General features: G+C 43.5%; 1 protein-coding gene across 1 annotated transcript; it reads left to right on the top strand.

The window, feature by feature from the left end:
* Positions 1–561: 561 nt before the first annotated feature.
* LOC148504752 (indolethylamine N-methyltransferase-like) lies at positions 562–16,321 on the top strand. Its single transcript, XM_088448514.1, has 3 exons — positions 562–736; positions 2,246–2,453; positions 15,886–16,321. The coding sequence occupies exons 1-3, from the start codon at positions 586–588 to the stop codon at positions 16,319–16,321; spliced, it is 795 nt and encodes a 264-aa protein (XP_088304640.1). The 5' UTR covers positions 562–585.
* Positions 16,322–20,016: the final 3,695 nt, after the last annotated feature.

Here is a 20,016-nt window from a genome sequence, read left to right on the forward strand (position 1 = left end):
GCAAGCCCCGATGGTCGCGTTGGTCTTGACCATCGCGACCATCAACCTGGTCGGTCGCTAAAGCTGTGGGTGGTAACCCACAGCTTAGCTAGCAACCAGTAGGCCGCACTTGAAAAGTCAAGCAGCTGCCCTCATTCAGAGCGAGCGCTCGCTTCTTGCAACCGCCTCTGAATGAGGACCATTGTCTCTTGGGATGAGGGTGGGGGCTCTGTCAGAGGGACCAATTATCACTAGGGGGTTGGAGGTTGGTATTGCTGGAGATCTTTTGACACGGGTGCTCCTTTGATGGGGGGGTGATGTTAAATGACAATGGGAGCCTATGGACAAGAAGATTGGGGGTGATGCAAACATCCCCTAGATAAATTTTTTAAATAATTTTTAAACAATTCAATTTTAATATAAGCAACATTTTTGATTAAATAAAATCATCAGTTAAATGGTTAACATTTTATACTAACTCCAGCCCTTCCTACTTGTACTCACATGAGTGTTGTTGATTGGAAAGGCTGCTATTACATATTCCAGTAGCAATCCTTTAGTGACAAAGTGAAGGAAGTGTTATTTGTCCTTTACAAAGGCGAGAACATGGTGACCCCATACACCCCATCACAGACTTACATTGATGAATTTAACATCATAGATTACTTCAGGACATACTATGCTCCAAAGGAAGGAGCTTTTGTTGGAGAATGGATGGATTTTGCCTTACGGAATCTTCAAGAAACATTTGCTCCAGGTAAACATTAAAAACTTTATCTGGGAAAAGATTTGTAATTTAGCAAAAATTTAATTTATACATAGCCCAAATCTAGGAGTGGCGAGTGCAGTTGATTTCTGACTTTGTATGTTTGGTTAATTGTTAATTAACATTTTTGTGATTACAACTGTCTCATGCACCCCTATACAAGCTCATTTATTTTAACTTGTATCAGCTGCTTTCTTGGTAGTATGATAGCAGCTATGTTTAGTTACTGTTTTACCTTTAAAAGCCATAAGTTAGTTGGCAGGTGAGCTTTAAAGTTTAAACTAGTTAACATGTCTTTAGTATAAACTCTGTGATAGCAGCTACCAGGTTTTCAAAATTATGACTGATAATGTAGGACCTGCAGAGAAATGGGGTCACGTGATGTGGGCTGCAGGCTTAAATGTATTAATCAATCCATGAACCAAAAATCCATTATTAATGTATTATGGTGGGTGATTTTATGATGGCGAGTGCTGAGTTTATTGTTTTTTTTATTTATTTACGTTCTGTTTCAATGCAACTACATTTGTATTGTACTTTAAAGGAATTATTCTGTGTATAAAAAAGTTTTCAGCTCTAAATGATATTTAGATGCACTAGTCTGATGTCATATTGGTTCGTATTCTGTCAATCAAGAAGTTATTTTGGTACTTGTGTACTTTACGGACTAATTACAGAGAGACCCCAAGTGTCCTACACTCATTATTATTATCAATCATGGTAATGTCTAAATCCCCTTCACGGAGAGGACCCGGACGTCATCAGCCAGTGTCCAGCATCATTCCTTACCATCCAAGTGGGCATAGATGGTGAATATAACCAAGCCCGAAGCGTGGCAAGCCCGCGAGGGGACAACTTTCTTATTTCGGTGTGGACAACTTTCGGTACAAGTACCATTTAAAACATTCATTGGGTTCTCTCTGCAATTAGTCTGTAAAGTACACAAGTACCATTTAAAACATTCATTTGGTTCTCTCTGCAATGAGTCCATAAAGTACACAAGTCTCTCTGCAATGAGTCCTTAAAGTACACAAGTCTCTCTGCAATGTGTCCGTAAAGTACACAAGTATCGTTATTTTTTATTAACTTTGATTCTTTCATAAAGATTGCGCAAAGTTAAATGGACACATTAATATCACTGAGATTCCTAAAGCGCAAGATTTCTAAAAATCCTAATTATGACTGTCTTTTCACATGCTGGTGCAAGTGTGCTGTGTCAGGCAAAGTGATTTGGAGAAAGTTTTTCTGTTTGTGTTAAAATAATCTATTCCAGCAATCCTCCATATGACAGCAAGCTGGCTGTGTTGCTTTCACATATAAAGGCCCAGAGCTACCTATTTGAATGAACACAGATAGCACTAATACACAGTAGTCCATTTGGGTTCAGTGTTTCCATGCATGCTCTGAGAAAACATAAATATTCATAGTTTATTTTTGCCCATCACATTTCAAAGTTTTAAGGTTACTGATCTGAAACTTGAATTGTGTTTTATTCCTAAGGTCGTGTTGAAGGAGATTTACTAATTGATTTTGGTGCCGGGCCAACAATTTACCACCTCCTCTCTGCTTGTGAAGTGTTCAACAACATAATCACCTCTGATTTTCTTGAGCAAAATCGCAGAGAACTGCAGAAGTGGCTGAGGAAGGACCCTGATGCCTTTGACTGGACGCCAATTGTGAAATTTGTGTGTGAGCTGGAAAATAATAGGTAGGGACTGATAACTAAACAAATATTAAAGGGTTAAGTATAAACTTAGAATTATTTATATAATAAGCGAGAAAACATGTCTGTCTGTGTGTCTTTTTGTCCTTCATGCACGGCCACAGTTTTGAACCTAGCTCCACCAAATTTAGCATGGTGGTGTAGTTTGACCAGGATTACGTTTTTTCCTAGGTTTGAACTTCATCAGGGCAACACACTGTCATACAATACCTAAAAATGGGGAGCATTTTAAATTACACAGGTTCTAGAGCTGGATCCAGTGGAAATTGGATGTCTGCCAAAAATCTATGACAATGCAACAAAAGTATCATTTTAATCTCAGTCTGAGCAAACTTGATGACACATGCAAGTTAATATTAGCCTCTGTGTTTGTACAGTATGCAAGGGCATAATGAGAACATAGTACAAAGTAATGCCCCTTATACATTATACCAGAATATCCCTTTACAGATTATGCCACATAGTAGTAGTGCCCCATATAACACATTATTCCACACAATAGCAGTGCCCCTTACACATTATGCCTCCCCCCCCAGCAACTCACCTCCCAGTGCCCCTCCAGCAGCCTCTCACCTTCCCCTGTGTGCCATCAGCAGCTAGCAGGTGTGGATTTGGGTGGGACCGTGATGCCAGCTAACTACAGATGGCACACAGGGGAAGGTGAGCCACTGGCTCAATTTTAATCTGGTGCCTGTCTCAAGCCAATCAGTGCTTGCAGACAAGCAGCCAATCAGGAGCCACCACTGCTGATTGGCTTCCGATCTGCAAGCTGTGATTGCCTTGTGACCTGCAGTGCTGTCTTTCCATGACTGCCAGCACCATATCAATATTGCTAACATGACGGGCCCACCCTGTGTTGTTGACTGGGTGCAGGGGAACCAACAAGCCACAGAGGCAGTTTGAGCACCATAGCAACTGCATTCCTTGCACCCATGGTACTTACACCACTGATTGCATGTATGTTAGCAAATAGTGGGGTCAATTCAGAATAATTGGAATGAGCTTATAGGCAAGGATAATGTTGCAGGTCCAGTCTTCAACCTGGGCAAAGCCAGGTATCTCAGCTAGTATATTAATAATAGAAATGTGCGCCGACCCCCATGTTTTGGTTTTGGAACTGGATTAAGTGCAGTGGCACATCTAGAAAACAGAGTGGCAATGTAGTGGCATACAGGATGGCTATGTTAATACACTATACAACCCCATATTAGATACCAAGAATGTTTTCATTAATCAAGAACTAGATCACTGGCCCAAGGGAGGTGGAGTATGTACAGTATATAGTGGAAGGCAGGGAAAGGAAGGAAGGACTGATAAATTTGTAAATATACTATAAGTTAATTTTTTGATTACGAAGCAAATTTATGAGGTAGGAGAGGAGTGGTTTACAGAGAAAATGTTCCCATTCACATCAGTTCCTGCTCCAGTGCAGCTTACAACAATCTATGTTCCCTATCACATGTGCACACACACACTAGGGTTAATTTTTGTAGGGAGCCAATTATTAACCTACCAGTATATTTTTGGTGTGTGGGAGGAAAAAGGAGTATATGTAGGAAACCCATGCAAGCACAGGGAGAATATACAATCTCCACACATGATTATTTAGTGTTGCTAATGTAACCATAAAATAGCAAATAAGAGTAGTGGAAAGGATTGTTAAAAAACAAACAACCACAATCCCAATTAAGTTGATTATGAGTCAAACTAAATAAATAATTATATGATTTAATGATACTAGTCTGCATCTGCTAAGAAGCTGCAAGAAATGGGGCCTATATGGCTGGATGAGAAATGGTGATAAATGACATTGCAAAATACAAAAGTAAAGTAGAGCAATATACAGTACACTGCCTGTCACACACACACACACAATATCTTGACAAATAGTGGTGCACAATGGAATTGTCTTTGGGCCCTCTCACACAACCTTATGCTGTATATTAAAAAGGACATGCACAGTTTATCAAACCAAGTACTTCAGCAATAGGGACTGTCACTTTTGTGGCTGAAGTCCTGGGTTTGTTTGGGGTCCCACAAAAATTTTTTGGGAAGAACTACCTCCAATCATTAATTAGGAGGTTGATGTTGAGGGTGTTGGCAATGGACTTTGCATGTGCTGGTCCAAACTGCTGGTAGCTGATACCGGACAGATTATTATTATTATTTTACAAATTATTATAATTTTGTTATGTCATTTGCATTGAGTTCATGCAATTTATTTAACAGGGAGGATGTGCCTAACTGATTAATGTCCCTACCTCTACTGACTTTGGCCTCACAAGTGGTACAGAATCCTTCACAAATGTTGTCAGGATTTTGGTTACAACAATTCCACACCCAAAAGGTGGATTTTCTATACACAGGTATGACAATGGCTTTCTCTTTATCATGAGCAAGAACTGCTGCCACTGGTGGTTGACTTACACAAACAACATCCCCATCATCAACATCCTCAGATGGTACACAAATATCCCCCTCATCCTCTTGTTACACTTCCTCCTCACTATAATTCTCGATTTCTATTATGTCACAAGCTGTACATGTGCTGCTCATCCCCACATTTGTAGAGGGTGCAGAAATGGAAGGAGGCTTTTCAACGAGTACAGCATAAAAAAAGTCTGGCTCACACATAGCACTCGTGGACACACTTAGACTCCTCTCAGGGATTTGTGACTTTTCTGAACATATAGTTTGTTCTACTGCCTTATTGTTTATTTTTTCGGCACTGATTTTCCGGGTTTACATTTTTTGACACCTCTTCTATATCATCGAAGAGCTTACATAGTCATGAGAGGCAAAATAATATGTCTCACTGATAGCAGTTGCAGAACCTCCTCTCATAAGTAAAGGCCAAGACCTGAGCCTTTCCTTGCCACTGCGTGTGGAGAATGGCATGTTGGCAATTTTATGTTCTTTTGCACTAAACTTTCTCTTTAGTAGATGTGTTTTTTCTTTACCACTGAAAAATATTGACTTTTTGATTTCAGATGCCCTAAAGCTTTAATAGATGTTAAAGGACTAGTAATGGATTCATCATGACTGGTGTCAGCAGCTGCAGTGCTAGTATTTACTTACTGCTCCTGCTCTTCTCTGGATTGACTGTTATCCATAGACAAGAGTACACCCACTTTGGCTGTGCGGGCCATCGCTCTGCGCATGCAGCCGCCCATCAGAGTATGTAGAGCCACCCACTAGTGCACGTCATCTCCTGGAGGTGTCTTAAAACATTGGTACATCAAGCACCATCTGAAGCTAATGCAGCACTTACAGTTGCCTTACCCTACCGCAATCACTATGAGGACTTCAGTGTAAAAAACAGCCAAGTGACGTGAACTATGACGCTGCCTGTTAATTATGCACGCCTTAAAAATGGCGTTGAAACACTCAGGCACGCCTGTGTTCGCACCTCCTCTTCCCCGTTTTTAATGGACTGGCCATGTTACCACCCACAAACGGCCTCTCCTGTCACTCACTCTGCTGGACTGTCTTTGCTGGGCGAGCGGGCGGTATGCGATCACAATGTGTAGTTTGCGCACTGCAATGCGTGTGCATGCGTGCACGCAGACCATCGGGTCGCTTGCGAGAGAAAGCATATAGTGACCGGGTCTGAATCAGGCCCATAGTACAAGCAATAGAAAGTATATTTTTATTACTTTTTTTAATTTGCAGCTCCGCTCTCACTGCATGCAGTCACAACACTTGCAGGGGCGTATCTATAATGGGTGCAGGGTGTGTGTTGCGGGGGGGGCCCACAACGCACACCCTGCACCCATATTTTTAATACTTTTCTCTCCGAAGTCCCACATTGGGTGTAGCAGTGCTGCACAAAACCCTTCGAAAATGACAACCACTGACTGCCATTCTTCTGGTGTTTTGCGCATGCGCAGTAGGGAAATCGCTGGGAAAATGTCTAGTGCACAGAGTCTACTGCTTCGGTCAATGCGCTGCTGGTTGTCCGGGAGAGAGGAGAAGGACCCAAACAGGGAGTGCACACCGACCCTCTTCCTCTCTTAATATGCCCTGAAGCGCGAAGATAATAGCTAGAATCTGATTGATTGCTATGGGTAATGTCTTCATTTCTAAAAACTTTCACTTAGTAAATTTAGCCCCACGCCGATATATCTAGCCCTTTATGTGAAAAGAGGCACATGGCTTAGGTTTCATGCATATGTTATTTGATTTTATGGTGTGTTAAACGTGATGGAAACTGATAACTGTAATTATTTTATGTAGAGTAATAGCATAGGCCCTGATTCAGAGCCGGACGCTCTGACCAGAGCGCTCGCTCTGAATCAGGGCCCTCCTGGATGCTCGTATAGCTGTGGGTCACCACCCACAGCATATACGAGCGTGCAGGATGATGGTCGCGATGGTCTTGACCATCGCGACCATCGCCACTGCGAGCCGAAGCCTGCGGTTGAGTTTCTCAACCGCAAGGCCCGGAGTGATTTTGGCTCTATCAGAGCCAAAATCACTCCCACTGACATCACTAGTGATGTCAGTGGGGCCGGCTTCTGACGGTAGGCGTTCCCTTGGGAACACCTCCGCTGGGAGGCACGCCCACCAAAGGGGGCGTGCTGTCAATCAACATCGACAGCACGCCCCCTTTGATCAGACACTACGAGCGAAGGAAAGTCCTTCGCTCGTCGCGTCTCGCGCATGCGCACGACGGAGCTCCCTCTATCGTGCGCATGCGCAGACCATCGACCCACTTGCGAGCAGACAGCCGCTCACGAGTGGGTCTGAATCAGGGCCATAGTCTGTAATTAAATGTCACACATCCATTTATGTAGATCAGTGGCTGCTAATCAGCTCCAAAAAGCATTGGTTTAAACTTTTTTATGCACTGAGGGGCCTATGTACCAATGCATAATTGTATGTATTGATCCTATGTACTAGCAGCACAATGCAAAGTGCTTATTAGCGCTGCAGATCGCAATCCCCATTATTATTAATGGTCCCCTGATTCAGAAATAGAAATATGCAGCTGGTGTTTAGATTTGTTAATAAACTGACCCCTTTGTTCCTAATTAGTTGCGCAAGCTTGAATAAACTGTATCTTTTGTGCTCACGGTAGAAAAAGGTTAATATGTAATCCTTTCCATTGGCAGTCAGATCTAATAAGAGACTTATTACACTGCACAATAGTACTGACTCCTGCAATGTATTACTACTCCTGCAAAGGAAAGCTAAATGAGGCACAAAGTCCAATGTTGTTTTTAAAGAAACTTCTGTAGATTTTTATATTTTTGATTGAAAAAGCATTCTTTATTAACATAAAGATAGCAAAAAACATACATAAACCATACATACAAGTGTACTGTGTCGCAGCACAGCTTACACCCAATACACTATCAAACATAATCAAACATACAATATAATGCATTGCAAAACATATAGCCCAAGACAACCTATGCTATACATAATGCTCAGCACTAGTCATTCAAAACTTAAGCACAAAAATCAACAAGGTCTATGGGTGTGGAGGATAGAGGGGAGGGGGAATCACAGATCTGAAGTTTTTATTGAAAGACAGACACATATATGGGGAGGGTGAATAAATAGAAAGACATATCAATAAAACATCAGCACTGTGAAAAGGGGGAAGGGGCCCACTGTCCCAGTCCTTGTTGGACAGTCACACATGGGGAGAGGGACAGAAGAAGGGGGGGTTTAGTCCTCTTCTTCCTCAGGGCTGTTCATGATGGAATAGTCTATTAGCAGGCTGTGAATCAGCCTGCGACAGTCCTGGATAGACATCCTCTCCCTCCTGAGAATGAGGCGGCACACAGTGTCCTTGAAACAGTTCATAAGGTGCCAGGCCTCCTGGATTGCCCCATAAGTGTGGGTGCCAGGAAACAGTCCATAAAGTACTGAATGGTACGAAAGGTTGCTCCTTGGCACACAGGGCCTGATTCAGACCCACTCACGAGCGAATGACGCTCGCAAGCGGGTCGATGGTGCCCGAATGCGCATGCGCACAACGGAGGGAGCTCCGTCGTGCGCATGCGCGAGACGCGATGAGCAAAGGACTTTCCTTCGCTCGTAGTGTCTGATCAAAGGGGGCGTGCTGTCGATGGTGACTGACAGCACGCCCCCTTTGGTGGGCATGCCGGGGGCGTGGCTGCCAGACGGAGGCGTTCCCATGGGAATGCCTACCGTCTGGGGCCGGCCCCACTGACATCAGTAGTGATGTCAGTGGGAGGGATTTTGGCTCTGATAGAGCCAAAATCACTCCAGGGCTTGCGGCAGCGAGACCCTACCGCAGGGTCTCGTCACAAGCCCGATGGTCACGATGGTCTTGACCATCGTGACCATCATCATGGATGCAGCTAACCCACAGCTATGCGAGCGTCCAAGAGGCCGCTCCATTCAGAGGAGGGCCCTGATTCAGATCGAGCGCTCTGGTCAGAGCGTTCGGCTCTGAATCAGGCCCACAGTCTCTGAGTTCTTGTTCCAGGGCATCTAACAACAACTGTGGATAAGTACAGTCCCAAAACAAGTGCATAGATGTTTCCTCATGCGAGATGCACCAGGGGCAATGTCTGTACCTGCACAGGTTACGGGAGTGCATGAATGTCCTTAGGGGCAGACCCCCTTGGATTGCCATCCATGACATGTCCTTTTATATTTTGTACCTGAAATATTTATATAATGACTGTGCTGAGATAAAAAGAATATGGACTGTGTCTGAGTATAATTTAAAGCTGAGAATATATTAAAGCAAACCTCAAACATCGTAGGATCTATAAAGCTTTTTTAAACCTGCAGATTTAAATCTACTCAGAGGTATCAAGGAAAAGATAGACCATGATTAATTCAGCAACCGGAACACAAGGGCATTGCAAGGGAATTTATCCTGTCAACACATTTGCAGTAGGCAAACAGGGTGGAGAGATTCATGGGAGCCACCTTTGCATCCACAAAAGTTAGGAATTCTGATGTGGGCTGACAGTACTGAGTAGGGAGGCCAATCCCGGCCCATTTTTTTAGCTCCCGGGATTCAAAAAAATGTCAATACTGGGATTCCTAGGATCCCAGGATTGAATTGAACTTAAAATGGGCCAAGTGTGATTGTATTTTTTTGGGGCAGGGCAGTGTTGCTGAGCACAAGAGCTCGGATAAGCCTCAGACACTGCCCACCCCAATTCCCTTGCTGTGCGCAGCGTGACCTCATTGACATCATGCCACACACAGCTGGGCTGCCAAGGCCGGGCTGTGTCTGAGGCTGAGCCAAGCGCTAGTGCTAGTAGTAAAGTAAGGAGAAGCACAAGAGGGTAGAGGCCCTGCTCGTAAGAGCTTACATTCTAAAGGGGAGGGGCAGACAAACAGGTGTGACACAGATGGGGTAAACGGAGGAAGGAGCATGTTGCAGCAAGTTAGGATGGGAGCTGGAAGGCTTTGATGAAGTAGTGGGTCTTGAGAGCCCGTTTGAAGGATTGTAAAGAGGAGGAGAGTCTGATAGGGAGAGGGAGAGAGTTCCAAAGGTCGGGAGCAGCACGGGCAAAATCTTGGAGGTGGGAGTGGGAGGAAGTAATCAGTTGGCATGAGAGGTGGCGTGCATTGATTGAATGAAGGGGCGGCCAGGAGAGTGGAGGGAGATGAGGTCAGAGATGTAAATGGGAGAGGAATGGGTGAGGGCTTTGTAAGCAAGTGTGAGAACCTTGAATTGGGTTCTAAAAGGGAAGGGGAGCCAGTGGAGGGCTAGTAGGAGAGGGGAGGCAGATGTAGAGCATTTGGAGAGGAAGATGAGTCGAGCAGCAGCATTGAGGACAAACTGGAGAGGAGAGAGATGGGAGTTGGCGAGGCCATATAGGAGGTTACAGAAGTCCAATCTGGATATGACCAGTGAGTGTGTTTTGGTGGCATCCTGGGTGAGAAAGGGTCAATCTGGATATGACCAGTGAGTGGGTTTTGGTGGCATCCTGGGTGAGAAAGGGTCTAATTTTGGAAATATTTTTGAGATGGAAGTGACAGGACTGTGAGAGGCTCTGGATATGTGGTTTGTAGGAGAGGTAGGAGTCCAGGATTACTCCAAGACAGTGCACCTTGGGGCTAGAAGAGATAGTTGTGCCATCAATTGTTAAAGAAATAGTGGGAAGTGAGGTTATGTTGGAGGGTGGAAAAATGATCAGCTCAGTCTTAGACATATTAAGTTTAAGAAATCGCTGGGACATCCAGGAAGAAATAGCAGAGAGACAGTTGGAGATACGAGTGAGGAGAGAGGGGGAGAGGTCAGGGGAAGAAAGATAGATCTGAGTATCATCAGCATAGAGGTGATAATGGAGGTCAAAAGAGCTGATGAGTTCACCTAGAGAGGATGTATAGAGGGAGAATAGTAGAGGTCCAAGAACGGAACCTTGGGGAACACCTACTGTAAAAGGCCGTGGTGGGGAAAAGGAGTCATGAGAAGAGACAGAGAAGGACCGGTCTGAGAGGTAGGACGACAGCCATGAGAGAGCAGTGTCACGTAAACCAAGGGAGTGAAGGATTTGCAGCAAGAGAGGGTGGTCAACAGTGTCAAATGCAGCAGAGAGGTCAAGGAGAATAAGCAGAGAGTAGTGGCCCTTGGATTTGGCAGCAAGGAGGTCATTGCTGACTTTTGTGAGGGCAGTTTCAGTGGAGTGGAGAGAACGGAAGCCAGACTGAAAAGGATCAAGGAGGGAGTGGGATGAAAGAAAGGTTGTAAGGCGTTTGTAAACAACACGCTCAAGGAGCTTGGAGGCAAAAGGGAGGAGAGAGATGGGACGGTAGTTGGAGAGAGTGTTGGGATCAAGAGTAGGTTTTTTAAGAATGGGGGAGACTATCGCATGTTTGAATGCAGAAGGGACATGCCAGATGAGAGGGAGAGATTGAGGAGGTGGGCAAGATGGGAACAGGCACAAGGAGGAGACGTGAAGGGATAGGGTCAAGGGGGGAGGTAGAAAGGGGGGAGGACTGGATGAGAGCCATGACTTCCTCTCCAGATACAGGGGAGAAGAATGTCAGAGTCGGTGAAATGGATGGAGATGGGTGATCAGGGAAAGAAGGAGGTCTAGAGCAGGGGGACTGGTGGGATGTGATGTTCTGATGTATTGAATCGATTTTTGATTGTAAAGTAGGTAGCAAAGTCAATGGCAGTGAGTGAGGAGGGGAGGCGGGGAGGGGGTGGACAGAGGAGGGAGTTGAAGGTGGTGAAGAGACGCTGGGGATTTGAGGACTGGGAGGAAATGAGGTTCTTGAAATAGGACTGTTTAGATAGGGAAAGGGCAACACTGTAGGATGAGCATACATTTGAAGTGGAGAAAATCTGCCTTAGAGCTTGATCTTCTCCACTGTCGCTCGGCAGTTCTTGAACACCTTTGCAGTTATCTGGTGCATTTGGAATGCCAGGGTTGTAGTGTGGATCTGCGAGGGAGAGTAGTGATTGCCGGTGCAACAGAGTCCAGAGCAGAAGTAAAGGAGGCATTGTATAGGGAAACAGCTTGTTCAGGGCAGGAGAGAGAGAGGATAGGGGAGAGAAGTGAGTCAAGCAGGGAAGATAAAGAAACGGCATTGATAGCCTCAATGTTACGTTTAGTGATGGTGGCCTTCGGAGGTAGAGGAGAGGAGGGAGAGAGAGATAGGCTAAAAGAAAGAAGGTGATGATCAGAGAGGGGGAATGGGGAGTTGGAATAATTAGAAATATTACAGCGGTGAGTGAAGACTAAATCAAGTGAGTGCCCACTCACATGTAAGGGTGAGGAGGTCCATTGTGAGAGACCAAATGAAGATGTGAGGGTAAGGAGTTTGGATTCTGTGGGGATATCAATTGGAATATTGAAGTCACCAAGGATAATGGAGGGGAGGTCAGAGAAGAGATTTATATTGGGTGTTTACTAAACTGGAAAAGAGTGAGTGAGAGAGAGAGAGAGAGAGAGAGAGAGAGTAGCTTGGGTGGAGGCATAGTAAACCATAGCCCTGTAAGGGAGGGTTTCATTTGGAGGCACTGCCGAGGTCCAGACACTGCTCAGTAATAAAACTAGAAATGGGGAGTTTGTTGGCAGAAGAGAGAGAATCCAAGGAAATATATGGAAGTATGTGGTCATTTTTCTGAATTATCTGATGGAAATGTAATTAGACCCAAACAATATATATTTAGTTTCGGTCATCTCTGTGGCCATTTTCAAGACCACCAACAGAAATCTGTAGACCCCTCCCAACAGTATTAATGGATGATACTGTTGAGAGCAGTCTACAGATTATGGCTATTGGTCTTGAAAATGGTCACAGAGATGAATGAAACGTAGACTATTGTTATATATTCTCCTTTGCAATTGCACTAATGTGCTATGGATACCACAACTGGTCTCAATGAACATGCTGCAAAAAGATTAAAGTGCTCCCGTAACTGTGCACAGCTGAGAAACTAATCAGTAGAGGTACAATATTTACCACAGTATGAAAACAATTTCATATCCCAAAAAGTAAAAAAGTTACTTATTTTAGTAAGTTCAATCCAAGTGTTATTTCTCCCAATAAATAGCCTTGGTCCTATGGGTGGTCTTGATTTTCAAATGCCTGCTTCCATATGAAGTAATCCTCAAGAAAAGGGAAACAAAAAAACAAAGGGAGAACCAATAATGTAGTAGGTCTAGGTAATCCTCTGAGCAAAGTCTTCCCCTTTAAATCCTCAGTATACAGATAACATACCATACTCACGTATAAAACGGAGTATGTAACACCAAAAAAGGTTTCTTTATCCTCTATGTAACCGGTAACAGGAATGGAATTCTTAATATATCCAGAAATATAAATAACAATGAAAACGATGATGGGCGTACCCAAACTCACAATCAACCAAGTTGAGATGGACGTATCAAGGTCTCTTTATATACTCGATACAGTCCCTCCTCCTTTGCCAATCCTCTTTTTCATCTCATATCCATAAAGCATGTTTTGATTTTGTTTATATGAGATTAAGTATTAGGATTTATTCCAACACTTTTATTTAGCATATAAAAATCCAATGACAATCATATACAAATGGAGCAGATAGAAAAGATGCAATCACATGAAAACGTGGATATAGGTCCGGACTACCATGCTAGCAGGGAAGCAAGGCTCCAACTTTAAAAATATATCCTAGCCCATCCACCAACGCGTTTCGACCTCAGTCTTTGTCAAGGTGTACCTTGCTAGGGCTGGGATATCAATTTAAATACCCTCACTCGTCCCTCCGTCTCAATTAGGGACAGAGTCGGGGTAAATCATAAGTAAATAAAACCAAAAACAAAAATGCACCTCATTTCTTATGTATGACAAACTCATATATAATCTTTATAAATATCACCTCGGTGTTGTGGTTATTAAATATATATATATATATACACATCCCCAAAGTTCCGTGTTATGCGTTCCACGTCTGGACATATTTCCGCTGGAAGTTCATCCTCATTGGCGGCGACCTACATAGGTTGCGAGCAGCAGGAAAACTGAAGAGCTCCATTCTACCCTAGGGGACCAACACAGCTGATGCACCTCTAGTATGCCATTCCCCGACCGGAAACACCCGGCGTCCACGATCCAGGCAACATGGCCGTGCGTTCCAGGCGGGGAATGTGGACACCGGGTGTTTGGCAAATGAACATGGCTGTGCGTTCCACATAGGAAGAATCTGAACACTCAATTCCTTCCTCTTATAGGGGCTGGAATAACAGCTGACTGTACATATATACAAAAAAAACATATGCAATCAAATCTAAGAAATACATAAAATATAGTTTAAAAAATAAGAATATGTATCTATAGTTTTAAAAATGAAAAAATCCATAAATACAGGTATATATAAGTAATTGTACATATACATATGCAATCATATCATATATGAAGTGTAAAAATACTAGATACCAGCATGATCCACAGTTAGTGTATGTATTACATATAGGAAAAAGGTGCCAGATCTCAACAAGGTCCACAGAATATGGTGTACTGATATAAAATGTGGTGGATATGCATACCTCCTCTCTTATGGGATAACTTACCTTATCCTCTGATTGTAATAGGTAAAATTCATCAATTTGGATCTCAAATATTGATCTCACTGGTATAAAATCAATTAATAAATTTATAAAAAAGTATTTTATCCTTTAGTATGTATAAATATATAAAAATATAAATATGAACCACACCTACTAAATTAAAGAAACCACTTAGTTTCGAAGTCCATATTCAGCCCCCAATGACCATGCTGGTTTTGGGTAATAAATAAATGATTCTGTTATGTATTTTGCAAGGCGAGTGCTCATGTTTTTGTGCTTATATGGTTGAAGTTGCAGTCCTGGATCAGGTTCTGGGATTCCGATATGTAGCACCCAGAACATTACATCTTCTACGTGAGCACTGGCTGTTTTGTATGAGAGAGAGAGAGGGAGAGAGAGAGAGAGAGAGAGAGAGGGAGAGAGAGAGAGAGAGAGAGAGAGAGAGAGAGAGAGAGAGAGAGAAACAAAACATAACACACACTCTTGATATGTGTTTTGCAATCAAATAGAGAGTAATTGCATTTGGATTTGGGGTGACTGAAGGTCTTCTAGTGACTAACAGCGTCGGTGGACGTTCTCATCTACAGTGTGCTGTGTCAACACAGGGTGCTACATATAGATTTAAGATAGCATTTATATATGTTATATTTTCTTTTAATGTATATCACAACTTTGAATAAGATAGATCACCAAATCAAAAAATAATATACTCAGTACCAAGTTAATACCATAACATTTGCTTTCTATTACTAATTGTCTTCCATACCCTTCTCCGACTAGGACGAGGCATAAGCAGTGCCTTTTTTTCAAGGAAAAAGAGGTACTGGCTACCACCTAAAGATACAAGTTGATCCAATATATTTAGTAGTGTCCATTCTCTGGATAGGTGTATATCAGCTTATTTTATTCATTTATGAAATGTTTATATTGATTTATTTCTGTGTCTTGAACTAGTTATAAGAATTAAAAGTGACTGTACTTCATTCCACTGAGTACCAACAGAAATAATCACTTAGTAGGAGTATTATGATATACTAAGTACTTCACCTAACTTATGGAAAAAAAGAAGAGATGTATCACAATTCTAAAAAGGACAAGTGGAGAAGTTGGCCATAGCAACCAATAAGTTTCTAGATATTATTTATCTTGTCCATTCTATAACGTTATAGGTAAGATCTTATTGGTTGCTATAGGCAACATCTTCACTTGTACTCTTTAGAAGGTTTGATACATCACCCCCATGTAAGGGAATTAAAGTAAATGTGATATAAATTCACAACTAGACCGTAGACATCAACGATGTCTTTCATATCCTTTAGGAACGCGTATCATAAATGTACATAGTGCTAAGAGCCACAATGGGTAAATCATAGGATTGAAGAAATAAGCATCTCTAATGTTAACTTTCTTGCCAGCGACAACTGGGAGGAAAAGGAAGAAAAGCTGCGGAGAAAAGTGACAAAAGTTCTGCAATGTGATGCACTGAAGAAGAACCCCTATGATCCTGTGGTTATGCCAGAAGCTGATTGTCTTCTCAGCTGTCTCTGTTTGGAAGCACCATGTAAAGACCTGGAAGCCTTCTGCAACACACTGAAAAGTTTTAATGACCTGCTTAAGCCGGGAGGTCACATCATTCTTCAGGGTGTTCTTAACTGCACATTCTACTATATCGGTCAGAAAATATTTTCCTGCCTGTCCTTAACTAAAGAGGATGTAGAAAAAGCATTTAAAGAAGCTGGTTATGAAATTGAGGAAATTAAAGTAGCTCTCTGTAATGATAGGTCAAGGATGGATATCTGCGATCATGACAGTTTTTTCTATGTCCATGGCCGTAAACCACGCAACCAGTAAGCTTAATAAACACTAAGGAAAATGTTACAGTCATTATTCACTGGAAATTGCTTAGCTTATATGATGTTTTTTTTTATTTTTCTTCAGTTTTTTTAAGATTTGGTGTTAAATATACTATAAAGTGTTTTTTCCAGCATCGGGGCTTTTACCTCCAAATCACAGGATTTACTATCCAGTGGTTTGGACAGTTGAAACCCAAAACTCTGGTGCTGGTAATGAGCCTCATTCTGAGTCAGAAGGATCTATGAGTACAGACGCAGACAGTGAGTTTGTGTATAAACTAAGTGCATGCACAGATGTGAATTGCTGCATTTGTGCATATGTCTATCCTATTCTGAGTTGAAGGAACCAGGCCAGATCTGTCTTTTTGTGACATAGGGCATTTCAGGGCAGGAATTAGGCGTTGCAGAACAATTGCATGTAACCACCTTGACATTTGACAGATTCATGGGAGTGTAAGAAAAGCTCCATATTACTGAGTCGTGCATACAAAGAAGGGTAGTCTGTTTCTGACATATCTCTTTTACTCTACATTAGGTAAGGAATAACGTAAAGATTGAAGCAAGAATCCATCAATTACTTTCTGCAACAGGCCATGCTACAAAGCAGTCACAAATATTGTTTTTTCAACGTAATAAATAAATGTGCAGGCTACCACTTCCTCGCCTCTGCATGAACTAACCACTTGCCTGGCATGGTCGCATCATCTGTGACCACACCAGGCTGTCTGTTATCTGATCTGGTCTCAAACAATTTGATCAGATAGACAGCATAGGCAGCTGCGGGAAGAGAATTTTCCCGCAGCTGCTGCTCTCAGAGGGACCTACCGGACTCTTTGCTTCCGTGCACCCCACCCAGTGTCTGTCATGCTGCCGATCACTGCTGATTGGTCACCACTGCAAGACCCCCCACCCAATGGCTGCAGAGATTAGCCGCAGCTGGGGAAAGTAAATTAACCCCCTCTCAGCCCCCTAGTGTGTACCTGGGGCCTGCAGCCTCTGGGAAAAAGAAAGTCACAATGGTAGTGATGTTACCGAAGTTCCGATAGTGGCGATTCGATGTTCCCAAGTTTGAAAAAAAAAACATTTTTTTACAAATATATATACAGTATATAAAATACATATAATAATATATAATATATATAAAATTTTGTAATGAAATCATTCTGCATAAGTTAAAATATATGTTCTTCACCTAATTCACTAAAGGAAAAAAAACTATTTCTGAGTAGTTTTTTTTTTTAAATCATCATTTAAGTTGTTAATGTTTTTTTCACATAACATGAGGGTTCCATGCAGTATAAAGTGACTTATTATTATTAAACACTGCTGTTTTCATATATTTCCAACATCTTTTTTCTATTCTGCCGATGTGATCAATCATGAACTATGGGCCTATTTCAGAGCCGGACGCTCTTTAAGAGTGCTCGCTCTGAATCATTGCATCCCTGTTTTTTTTTAAAGACCGCCTCCTGGCCGCTCGCATAGCTGTAGGTGACCACCCACAGCTTTAGCGAGCGGACAGGTGATGGTCGCGATGGACACGACCATCACGACAATCGGGGTTTGCGACGAGACCCTTGTGGTAGGTTCCCGTTTCCGCAAGCCCCAGTGAGCTTTTGGCTCTCATAGAGCCGGAAGCTCACCACTGACATCACTCGTGATGTCAGTGGGGCCGCCCCAATCGGCAGGCATTCCTTCGGGAACGCCTCCGTTTGGCCAGCCACCCCCCCTGCCACCTCCAAAATGGGGCAAGCTGTCAATCACAATCGACAGCTGCCCCACTTTGGTGCGAGACCCGTAGCGATGGAGCATCCGTCGCTGGCCAGGTCTCGCGCATGCACACGCCAGAGCCGGCATGCGCAGTGGGGGCCCATCGACCCGCTTGCGAGCACTGTGCGCTCACGAGCGTGTCTAAATCAGGCCCTATGTTACAAGACACATTTATACTCTACATCCTGTTCTTCTTTATCTGCTGCCATTCTCTGGAAATCTCTTTATTGGCTTCCCTAAGTGTGCGCACAAAGGTGCTAAAGCGATCGGGGCAGACAGTATTAGTAATGGGGTGGCAGAGTGATAGGCATTCCTGGGCAGTGTCTGGGAGGTGGCGTGAAGTTAACGTGTGATTGAAGTGTCCCAGGGGTGTCAGTGATAGCGGCTGTACAGATGCACAGCCGCTTTCACAGAGGCCATGGAGAAACTGCACCTGCCATAGAAAGGTGTGAGTGTCAAAGGTGCGGCCATGGTGCTTCAATGGTGCAGTGCCAAGAATCACCGGCGGTGTTACAGCTTGCAGAGAAGCTGAAAGTGGGCGTCTCAGTACTTGCACAGGTAGTACACGCTTTTACATCAGGAGAAGGCTGAAACTAGAATTGGCATATTATCACTCCCGTGAGTACGCCAACAAATGAAAGAGAGGATACATCAGGGTCCACCTCTGAATTGGGCCCCGTCTGTGCAGATCCCCGTTACATGGAACTTACTACACTGCCCATTTAGACTCTCAATATTAAAACCAAGGAAGACTAACTTGTGCTACAGTAAGAAGCATGTCCGCTCCATAATCACACTACTACACCGACAATGCCATACAATAGCCATTCACCAGCAGCTTCTGTACAACTGTAATTTCATTACCTTGTGTGTCAGATGTTCCCGAAACTTCTTAGATTGTAAGCTTCTGTGGTCAGGGCAATCATTACATTCTGTTTAATGTCATGGAATGTAATTTATTTGTATCATGGTTCCTTTAATGTACAGCACTGTGTATCTTGTAATAAGTTAACAAATAAAGAACTCTAATGATGATAAGTGTGCGTATTTCCACTCTCGCTACTATACCAACGTAGCATTCAGGTGCCATGTACTGATGTCTTTTGCTCCATTCATTAAATGTATCTGACTCAGGCTAAATAAAATTCATTGCTGTTAAAAGCATGAAAATTATTAGTTTCAATGGCCCCATACTCACTTTGCTTGCATCTGCTGTTGAAAGTAGAGGCATGCTGGCAGAATCTTTTTAATGTTGCATGCTCCATTTACTTAAGATGCCTGTAATATCGGTTATTCACCTAAGCTCAGGGTCTGACCCGAGATTTGGATCACAGGCCCTGATTCAGAGCCGGACGCTCTGACAGAGCGCTCACTCTGAATCAGGGCCGTCCCTCTGAAATTAAGAGCGACCACCCACAGCTATAGCGAGCGGCCAAAAAGATGGTCGCGATGGTCAATATCATCGCGACCATCAGGCTTGTGACCAGACCCTTGTGGTAGGGTCTCGTTCCCGCAAGCCCTCTATCAGAGCCAAAAGCACTCCCACTGACATCACAAGTGATGTCAGTGGGGCCGGCCTCAGACGGTAGGCGTTCCCATGGGAACGCCTCCGTCTGGGCAGCCATGCCCCCAGCACGCCCACCAAAGGGAGCGTGCTGTCACTCACCATCGACAGCACGCCCCCTTTGGTGCGAGACCCATAACGACGCAGCCGCCTCCATCGTGCGCATGCGCACTTGGCCAACATCGACCCGCTTGCGAGCGCTCAGGCTCACAGTTCCAAAACAGGTCAGAACCAGGACAGAACCATTGTCTCTGTGGTGCAGTGGAACACTTCTCCTGGTGCTTGGAAATGACATCATCTCCAAGTGCCGAGAAATCCGGATGTCCTCATGCTGTAAACAGGACCCGGGTTACCCATTT

This window comes from Taudactylus pleione, unplaced genomic scaffold (assembly GCF_031769625.1).
Source record: "Taudactylus pleione unplaced genomic scaffold, aTauple2 ptg000457l, whole genome shotgun sequence".
In the NCBI taxonomy this organism is placed as follows: domain Eukaryota; kingdom Metazoa; phylum Chordata; class Amphibia; order Anura; family Myobatrachidae; genus Taudactylus; species Taudactylus pleione.